At 43.6% G+C, this 10,751-nt stretch overlaps 1 protein-coding gene across 2 annotated transcripts in view; it reads left to right on the top strand.

Annotated features, from left to right (window-relative positions):
* The window catches only part of RFWD2 (ring finger and WD repeat domain 2, E3 ubiquitin protein ligase), a 185,909-nt gene extending 175,809 nt beyond the window's left edge, over positions 1-10,100 (top strand). For both annotated transcript variants that reach the window (XM_015417745.1, XM_015417746.1), the window contains exons 19-20: positions 7,029-7,073; positions 9,139-10,100. In XM_015417745.1, coding sequence (XP_015273231.1) covers positions 7,029-7,073; positions 9,139-9,156 — 63 coding nt within the window. In that variant the 3' untranslated portion in view covers positions 9,157-10,100. The remainder of the gene's footprint in view (positions 1-7,028; positions 7,074-9,138) is intronic.
* The last annotated feature ends 651 nt before the right edge of the window (positions 10,101-10,751 follow it).

Consider the following 10,751-nt stretch of genomic DNA (forward strand, 5'->3'; position numbering starts at 1 on the left):
ACTCATTGTTTAAGGGGAGGGATTTTTTTCCTCTTGATCAGTACTACATATCTGAAATAAAATAGTCTCAACAAGCAAACATGTAACTAGGAACATTGGGGGGAAAGGAAGCCTAGCTTTCCATTTGCAAAGTGGGACATATTTTAGAAAGATTTACTGGGTAAATTAGGCTGCCCTTTATAAATTGTTTATACTATATTCTGTTGTACTTTAATGGATGAAAATGAAGGCTCTAGAGCAGCGGTTCTCAACCTGTGGGTCGCGACTGCTTTGGGAGTCGAATGACCCTTTCACAGGAAAACACAAATTTTCGATGGTCTTAGGATAGGGCTCCCAAGTCTCGCCAAATCCTGCATATCAGATATTTACATTACGATTCATAACAGTAGCAAAATTACAGTTATGAAGTAGCAACAAAAATAATTTTATGGTTGGGGGTCACCACAACATGAGGAACTGTATCTAGAGACTCTCCAGAAATGCTCTAGAGACTCTCCAGAAATCAGAACTGGGGGAGGGGCTGTGGCTCAGTGGTAGAGCATCTGCTTGGCATGCAGAAGGTCCCAGGTTCAGTCCCCAGCATCTCCACTTAAAAGAACCAGGTAGTAGGGAGAGCTTATCTTGAGACTCTGGAGAGTCACTATCAATCTTTACTAGATGGGACCGACCCTGATAGGCTTATGGTCTGATTCACTATAAGGCAGTTTCATGTGTGCTCAGATGGCATTTTTACTTGTTTACTATCTCAACCATGTTATTTCCTAATCTGAACATAAGAGCTGTGTCAAGGCTGACTTGCCTTTGTCTGAGTAATTTGTTCCCTTGCCACAAACCTGAGATCCTGGAGCAAGGCTCCCTGTGATAATGTAACCAAGCTTATTCTGGGTTTGGTTCAGCAACACACCATAAAGCAAAATAAAGAAAAAAAATATAGCTCCAGTGGATAGTTCAAGCATACAGAAAATAGCAAAACTAGCTTTCCGAAATACTGCGTAAGGTTTCTGCAGCATAGGTCTTTCTTAACTTGTTAAAGTTCTAACTCAGTCCAAAACAAGCAGCAACTCCATTGTAGATGTAATATATAGCAAAAGCAGGGACCAGGGATGGGTGAAGGGAATTAGAAACAGGATGGGATTTCTCTAGTAGAACAGACTACGTTTTATAGAAGATGCCATCGACCACCTGACCTCCTCCAACATGCTGTCTGCAAAGAACCTTCTGGAAAATGAGCATGTTCTCCCCCACCACCTTATTCTGGCTGAAACCAGTGAGCTAATTAGTAGGCCTGGTGGAGTGACCTTGGTGGACTAATGGTTTGGAGTGTGTGCAAACACCTGTTGTCAGCTGAACAGGGCAGAGAGAGGGTCTTACAAATGGAATTTTCCTCAAAGATGGCTTGACAAGCTGTGATTTCATTTCTCTTGGGAAATCCCCCCACACACACAAGCTAAGCATGATTGTCCTGTAGATGTGTATCTTCAGCTAGTCGCTAATGCCCACAACACATATTGTAATGAAGAAATTTCTCTAGAATGTTGATACAAAAAAAAATCACTCGACAAGAGCATGTTACCATTGCTCCATAGAGTTACATTTGATTGCTATTTGATGTTACTGTGAAATCCATTAGAGATCTTAGTCCTTGTCACACATAATAAAAATCCTTTTACTCTTTTTCTTAAGAATAGTCCATTTGTTCAGTGATTGAGCGAATGCCTTTCAAACATATTTCGGAAAGGGAAAGCTATTGTTATGCATTAAAATATTGATGTTCCCAACACCTGGTTGTGTTTTGAGAAGCTGACTGTTTCCTGCATATCTTCACGTTTTTCGGGGTCTGACGGGGCTCCTATTTTGACTGATGCTTTGCTCTTTTCCGAAAGTTGCCTGTGGCTGCATTCCCACCGGGGGAAATGGCTGTTGTCTAGTCAGAGATGTGAATATGAAAGCTGAACTGCTGACTATTTATAGAGGCAATGTGAATGCTTTCAGTATTGCTTTGTGACTTGCACAAAAATGGTATTGTTTTGAGGAAAACCAGAAGCAGCTAGAAAGCCAAGACAAAAGAGTGCAGTTTTGCAGCGTGCTTCTGGATGCTAATCCCAAAGAATTTCTTTAAAAATCTGGTACCAGTTGTCAGTTTCTTCTGGGCAAGCAGTGCTAGATGACATAACTGATGGTTCATCATGAAAACTCTTCAAGCTGTAGGCTCTTCAAGCTGAAGGTTTCTGTGCCACTTGGAGCCTCTTCTCAGAATCCTACGCATTTTCCAGAAGCTAATCCTTGTGGTCAAAGAGAGAACTTCAAAAACAAGATGGCAGCATGGCCAAGAGACTCCAAAACCAGAAGGCTAATGACAACTGCCAAATATTCGTAGGTTTGAGAACTTATTGCTTTTTCAGTCAGGTTGCGTGGTTTGGGTGGGGGGGGGGGGGGGCGCTGCCACAATTTTGACATTAGAATACGTCTAGGTCAGTGGCTCACGTGTAACATTAATTGCTACATATGGGAAACTGATAGAGGTCAGGAGAATTTTTGGAAAGGACAATACATTAGAGAACTTTAGAAAGGAAAGCTGGAAAAGGACAGTACTTAGTATAAGAGAGCAGAGGGAAGGGATAGGAACTAGACTGCCAAGTCTTAGGGAAGACAAAACAGGAAGGGGGGGGAGAGAGAGAGAGAGAGAGCTGTGTCAGGGATAGCAGAAACTACAGATTTCAGACAAGACACTTCAGAAAGAAAATTAAGGAACATGAGCTAAAAGTTGGAAGAATCTTCAGGAGGAAGGGAAAGGACATTAAATGTGAAGATGGTGGGAGAATTAGGACATGGCATACAGAATTACAAGTAGAAAAGTGTTTCAGAAAGGAGGTTGCAGCTGGATTAGAGAAGACAATAGTGAGTGGGAAAGACAATGAGAATGTTAACTTATAGTGGAGATGGTTTTAAAAAGAGGATTTGCATAAGAGTATGAGATACAAGTACAAGATCAGAGATAACAAATAGAGAATGCCAACGGAGATTGTGAAAGGATTAGGAGTGTGCGAATACACAGAAAACAAAGTGAACCAGTCTAAAGAGGGCAGGAGGCTAGACTGAAAGTAGCAGTGGCATAAATCTATGAATTAATTATATGTGTATTACCAAAGCCTTTGAAAAGTATTACAGGAATCTAGGAAACGAAAGCTATAACCTGTAAGTGTGAGTATAGTGCTCCCTTCTTTCTCTCAGACCCCCTAAATATCGTCCAAAATAATGTGCCCTTATCTCTTAGCCCTGTTTATTTACACAAGCTTCCACCCATAGGCTTTAGTCTCTGGATCAGTCCTTGCAGCTCTAAATGATGTTTTTAATACAGGCATGGGATACGCCATTAACCAGGGCCCCATGTCATGGCAGCTTCCAAAATGGAGCTGAGTGATTCACTCACCTTTTCAGCTATGCCATAGTAGCTTATGTACATTATTTGGGTCACATATCCAACATGATACTTTTTAAAAATAATAACCTTGAGTTATATGATATTGAAGTTCTAAGATTTATATGTCTGCCTCTGCTCTCATTCTATAAATTTCCCTTAAAATGCTGGGTTTTATTTTGGTAGAAACCAGTGCATGTTTAAACACCCAATAAATTTGTGGGGTGGGGGTGTTACCTTCATGGGGGAGGGCTTCTTGCATTATAGCTAAGCCATCACATTCTAAACTAATGGGTATGTACTGCGAACATTAAAATGTCCCCTACATCAACATCTCATTCCAAATAGCAGAAGTTATGGCTTCCATCTTCCTGGCTTGGGGAGCTCAGCTGCAATTTGGCCCCATTTCAAGGTTATGATTTGTGGCGTATTAGGTGAGGAGGAAGGAATGCCAGAGGAGGGCAGATTCAAGTCCAGTAGCACTTTGGAAATCAACAAGAGTTCCAGAGTATAAGCCTCTGAGAGTCAAGGTTCCCTTTGTCCAGACCCAAGAGAAGAACAGACCCTGTGCGTTGGTTATTCTGAGAAACTGAGAACTGCACACAGTACATATCTTTGCATTCCAAATGTCCCCACGTGTCTTTCTGTTAGAGGCTTGGAGTATAAGAATATACATACTATATACACGGCTCCATTAATTCCATCTTCTAGCTCAGGCTTGGAAATAGCAATCACTGGATCATCTGTGGCATGTACGAATAGATCCCAGCCACTAGGCAGGGATGTTTCACAAAAGTAATTTTGTTCCTTTTAGGCTAATGTAGCTATAGGGTAACAAAACGTACATTTTGTGGATTTATTTGCAAGACTGATAGGAAGTCAATGCAGACAGTTGACTAGAGGTTATGGATATGATTAGAGGATTGAGGAAATTTAAAGGAATAATTAATCTTAGCATGACAAAAAAAAATGGAAGGACTAGCAGGAAACTAAAAACTCGAGGGAGAAAAAGTAGCAATATTTACTGACAGAAAAGAAGAGAAAATACTGAAGGAACTCGGTGGAAAGAAAATCCCGACCCCAGACCCTGGTCAGAGAAGCCTAGTGAAAACATGGCTTTTTGCTCTCTCTCTTTTTTTTAAACTTTGTGTTAAATACTGGGGTAGAAATAGATATGTTTCTGATAAAGAGCAGATGAGTAGCAACTTGAACTATAATGTGAGACCGGAGGGAGGGAGGGAGTGCAAAGAAGAATCAACAGGAATATCTTAATCACCAGGAACAGGCCTGGTAAGTGAGGAAGAAAGAGTCCAAATGTGGAAGCTAATAACAGAGAACTGCGCTCTATGAAAATAATGTTTTTAGATTGTCCTTTTTTTTAAAGTGAGTGTAAGATTAGGTTGCCTGAACAAGCAAGTAACTCTGTTGTCAATGGCAGACAATGGTATACCGGGGGTGTCCAGGGCCAGTCCGGGAGTGCGCGCTTGCCGCAACCACGTCACCCGTAAGTGACGCAACCATGTCGGGCACGTCGGGGGCGGGGCCACAATCATCCGAGGGAAAACCATAGAGTTTTCCCTCGGATGATCGCGGCCCCGCCCCCAACGTGCCCGGCGTGACTGTGTCACTTCCGGGTGACGTGCTGATGCCGGACACGTTGTGTGCTTTGGGGGTGGGGTTCCCCCCGGGGCCCAATCCGCCGGCGGCGGGTAACGGGCCTCTCAGGCGGGGATTTCCCTGCCCCCCGGGGGGACTTGGCAAGCCGAACGGCAGACGAGGTGTTACTTTTCTCACTACCCTGCCAGACTTTGTGGGTTTGAGGTACAGAAAGCCGGGAGACTGGTGATTAACTGGGGCCAAGAGAAAAAGTGCTGGAAAGCAGCAGCTCTGAGGTGGAGCAGTCCACTATGCTGAGATTTATTAGCATCTGTCCCTTAGAGGCCCTCAGCTGATTTACCAAATTATCAGAGGCATTCAGAGAGATACCAGCAGGCGTCCTTGTACCTGTCATGTCTTTCCATGCCATAAGATTTCCATGCATAGTGCAACAGCATGAATCATGCATGCATTTTGTTACCACCTTCCAGGCCGGATAATGCGCATGCTTCTGAACAGTGAGTCAGTGACAGAGAAGCATGTGTGATGAGACTAAAATGGACTTTGTCTTATGAGATGGCCCCGTAAGCACCTTCTTGTTCCTATGGTCAGACTCTCTTTAGGAAGAGGAGTTGTCTGTTTCCATCATAGCTGCTGGCCACGGGCGTGCAAATTTGCCCGGGTGTCAACTACCTTCTAGCTGATGTCGTGAAAGACCCATCCATAAACATGCCCTCTTTTGGAAACTCTTATGGAAAGAAATTCCACAGCTTTTAGACAACAGGCAGCAGCCACAGGTCTGTCTCACTAAAAGCCAAAATATAATGAGGAGGAAGAGGTGCTACTAATGGAATAACGGTTAAGAGCCTGCTTGGTTGCAGTCCAGCAATGAAGGCTTTTAAATTGCCTTCACATTGTCATCTCCACCTTTTGAAGGCAGGGATTGGGGGGGGGGGGTTCCTCCCATTTTCCCCTGACGATCAAGAATTGCCTTTAGCTTCAGGAACAGCAGTGCTTCTGTAGTCCTATAAGGTGCTTCCCATATGAGACAGTTTGCCCCATTCTGTAAGACTTGCCTTCACCCTTCCATATTTGTTTTCTCTCTTATGTAGAATATACACCTGTCTGGGCACCACGGCAAAACTCAAGTACGCACCCTCATTGAAGCCTTCACAGGCAGCTTTGCACAGGGAATGCTTCACATCTTTTCCAGAGACAAACTGGAGTTTGCCATCAGCTGCATCTGTTAGCAGTTTCCTGACAAATGCATCAGTGTGATATACAAGTTTCCTGCATTTTAACCTGTTTGATGTAGGCATAAAGCAGCTTAGTGGTACATTTTTAAAAAGAATGTTATGTTTGTAGAGGCCTCATTACTGGTCCCAGCCTGAGCTTTTCCCCTTCGCTTGGCATAGTAGAAGATGGCATTTGTATGTCACGCTGTTGGCACTTTGATTAGTAATGTTTAGTAATGGTGGTTAGCAAAACGAATGGAAATGGCTCCTTAAAATGTTTCAAGTGGGTAGTTTATTTTGGTGGTCATGAACTAAGTCTCTTCGGGCATAAGGATTAAAGATTCTTTAGAAGCCTGATCAAAATCATGGTAATATGTTTTCTCTATTTGGTGTTCCACTGGTCGAACAGTGTCTGAAGATTCTTTATGTTTGTTCTAAGTAATGGGCAACTGTGGAGCTTAGTTTAGGCACCCAAGACCTTTTGTATGTGTGCTGGAAAAGAATGAAAAGCATTCATATCCCTTGCCTTCTTCCACAGCCCACAGAACTTGCTCTTATTTTATTTTTTCAGTAGTTTTGAAGTAACGTTCTGTTACGTTGCTTTCCTGCGGACGGTCTCAGATGCAGCATTTGAAAAATATATGTCCCCTAATTGACTTCTCCTTTTAAGCTGGAGTTCCAGACTCAAAATTGTTTAAATGGGGGAATCAAAAGCACCCAGCAAAACCTTTCCAGGAAGCCTCTACTACAGCCCTGACAGTTTTTTTCTTCTCTTGCAGGAATCCAATGTGCTGATTGCTGCTAACAGTCAGGGTACAATTAAGGTAAGTTTGTCCGCTCGGTTCAGTTTTAAAAGAATGACTGTTGGTAGCAGCAAGGGTCTTGAGCACTGAGAGAGGCCACTACAAGAGCACTTCCCTCCTGCAGGTGTTTATAACTTAAAATGACTTATTTGTCTCTGCTGCTGCTGGAGAGGTGAGACTAGAGAGCTGAGATCAGAGGTGTCCAATTAAAAAGCGGGTGTGGAACGCAGCCAGTGTCCACTTGGCACTGTTAGGAGACCTCTGCAGACAGGAGCGAGCTGCAGCCGGAAAGTCTGCAGTGCGCAGTCGGAGCAATGAAACGCCAAAAGCCATTGAGTTTCACATGAGGCAGTGCTGTCATGGTCTGTGCGCTAGTCGCATATGAATGCAGGCCACTGTGCAGAAACTTCTAGAGTGCTAAGAAGGAAGGAAGTGTTCCTAGACCCGCCTTTGAGATATGACTCTGTGTGTATGCATTAGAGGAATAAGGCATGTAGCTTATTCCACACTCTTCCGACCACCACGATGGGCAGCATCAATCTGAACCTTTTTTTGGTGAACTTTGCGGGCCTTTTTGACACCCTCCTGGATTTTTCTTTTCTTTTCTCTGTGTTTTCTGCATCATTTGAATTTGAAACAATCAAAAAATCAAGAGCTACTTCCTCTGCATTGTCCTTCTGTTAGGGTACAACTTAGTGTTTCAACTCCCATTATGTTTCTTGTACTTAAACTTTGATGAAAACACAAAGCTGCCTTGAGACCAATGGCCCATGAAGGTCAGTATTGTCTACTCGGACTGGCAGTGGCTCTGTAGGGTCTCAGGCAAAGGTCTTTAACGTCACCTGTTGCCCGGCCATTTTAACTGGAGATGCCAGGGACTGAAATGGGGACCTTCTGCATGCTAAGCAGATGCTCCACCACTGAGCCACGGCCCTTCCCCACATAGCACTGATTTTTTAAGGACATTGCTTCCATTGCAGCTTTTTGATTCTTGCCCCCAGCCCAGTGCTGCTTTTCAACACCACCTGGCAATTTATTGTCGTCTCCCTTTGCTGTGAATGGTACAGGTGGGACCTGGAGAAGAACCATGGATGGGTTCCAGGTGTTAGCGGAGTACAGCATAAAGCAAGAGAGAAACTTTGCTGCAAGCTAGTATGATTTGCCTGTGATCATCTTTTGGCCATTTCTAGGTCTACTGTACCTGAACTCCTTTGGAGAATAAGCATTGAGGGGTTTTGGTGGGGTTAGAGCAATCTTTAAACATCCTACCTTCTTGTCCTTTTTTATAAGCACAATTCAAATGTTTCCTCTGTGCTGTATTCCGGTGTCCTCTCCTTGCTGTCCCTATAGCCCTTGCTGCACATTTGCCCTCCTCATCTGAACTGGAGCAGGGATCCTGCCAAACACACAAAACAACTGCATTGAGCCCAGTGACGAGTAGAAGAATCGGCTGAGAGCTTACTCTGTGTCATGTGCACTATGCTAGGAAGAGGACCACTTTGGCATGGAGAGGATGACATTGCTGTCTGCCACAACTGTGTTTATCTCCCTTTTCAAGTGGAAAATCATATTCCCTAGGTTGTGCCAGAGGCTTCTTAAAGCGATACCCTCTTTGTGGTACCGGAAGAATGGAGCAAGGGAAGGAAGGGAACCAGCCCACTTTTGAGGGACAAGCTAGGTGCCGTGTCGGTTGAATCACATTTCTGCCCCGTTCCCATCTACGCTGGAAGTGGTTCCCCCCCCCCTCTTATTTTAACATCAAATTGTTGTTGAATGGATGAGAGGAGGTGGGCCCTCCCTTTCTTCCCTGTGCTTTCTCAACTCAGGCACTTTTCTCTTAGCCTTCCTCACTTCTGTTGCTGAGGTTATGTTGGGCTAAGAGAAAATGCAGTTTAAGAAAGCCAGCGAGAGGAGATGGCATGCCTTTTTGTTTCGACTTGATCCATGTGGATATGCTCACCTGTCTGGGCTTGAATCACAAATGTGGTGGCCACGGGTACTTGTAGATTAGCCCTGAGCTAATGGAGGAGGCGAAATGGAGTCAGTGTCCCCCATATTAATTGGATTGCTCTCCTTTCTTTATCAGGTACTGGAGCTGGTATGAAAGGCGTTCTCTCTCTCTCAAGGCATGAGATCTTTGATCGTGCTTTTGTCCGGGATTCTCAGTGGGGCACAAAGCTGAAGCTAACTTGCTCTTCCTTCTCAGAGTGATCATATTTCGGGGGGTTCTTTTTATGTATTGACACTCTTAGGACATCTTGGGACTCTGGGAAGCACAGTGAATTCAGTACCGTCATCGTCAACTCCATGGACTTTGCTGCTGATGGTTCTGTTGCTTGTATAATTTTTTATGATGAGGAAGGGTTGGTTTTTTGTTTTGTTTTTGGGAGGGAGGAAAATGAATGCTTAAATTAAAAAGAAATCCTGAAGGAGTGGTCGAAGTTCATTGGGCCTCATGCGGAAATGAAATGGGCCCTCTGTTGATGGATATCGGCAATAGGTTTGCCTTTGTGTGTCAGAAACAGATCGAAGGCCTCCGTTGTGGAGCCATCTTCTGGAGTACTACTTTTTAAGTAAAGTAAAAAAAAAACAAAGTTGGTTTTGTTTTGATTTAAAAAAAATTTTTTTGTGTGTCCGAGTAAATTGTCCTCTCCAAAGATTCGAAGCTTTTTATAAACCGACCCGAACAGCCTGTGAGACGGATGTGAAGAGACCGTTACCTAAAGGCATGCAGAAGGCTCTTAACTCCGGGTCCACATTTTTCCCTTGACCGCCTCTCTTGCCTGCCAACTGAGCAAAGGGTACCAGCATTGATGTGGATATGTGCTGATTGAGACTGTGTCTGACATCACTTAATTATCTCCCCCCCACACACGCACACGAACACCCAGTGAGCTATCAAGCTGCCATGAAAGGATGCTGTTGTGTCTCTGTTGATCTGAGTTATGTTGAGATAATTCAGCTGAAGGCAAAAGGTAACTATGCTTAGTCCCACATGGGCCAGTTTGCTCACCCACCCACCCACCCACCTCTGTTTTGTGACACTTGTAAAAGCCAAGCATTTTTTGAATGTTGTAATATATTTTGGGGGACAGGCTATGCTAGCCTTATTTTTTAATAACCATGCATACACTTAATTGTACAAGTGGAGAGAATGGGAGAAATAAAAACTGTGATTCCAAATGTTCTGTTTTGTTAATTTGTTGGCCAAAAAGCTAAGGGGTACATGTGTGTGGTTGGGGAATTCTCTGCTTCTTGAGGATGCTCACAGAAGTATACCCAGTGCCATGGATTGGAAGAATTTTTGAATGCTCATGAGGGGGATGGCAGCATGTTGACAGCATGATGTACTAAAGGGACTTTTCGTGGACTGCCATGAATTTAAATGCAATTCTGATGATCCCGCTTTTCATTTAAAAGCAGTCTCTTTGTTCAAGGAGAGGTTTGTACCTATCATTCCCCATTCCACCCCCTCTCCAGTCGAAAGAAGAAAATTTGCAATACAGAACAGACGAAAAACATGTTTCTGCGTCCATCTACATATCAAAGTGTCAAGCTGACTTCTGTTACAAAAGTTGTTTGACACTTCTGCCACTCTTCTGCATTTGCCATGTACATGAAGGAATGATTTCCATGTAAGCTGCTCACTTAGATATTGATAATTGTTCGTATTATTCATTGGTACCTCTTTAAACATTG

Source organism: Gekko japonicus, unplaced genomic scaffold (genome assembly GCF_001447785.1).
Source record: "Gekko japonicus isolate JY-2015 unplaced genomic scaffold, Gekko_japonicus_V1.1 scaffold158, whole genome shotgun sequence".
Classification (NCBI taxonomy): Eukaryota; Metazoa; Chordata; class Lepidosauria; order Squamata; family Gekkonidae; genus Gekko; species Gekko japonicus.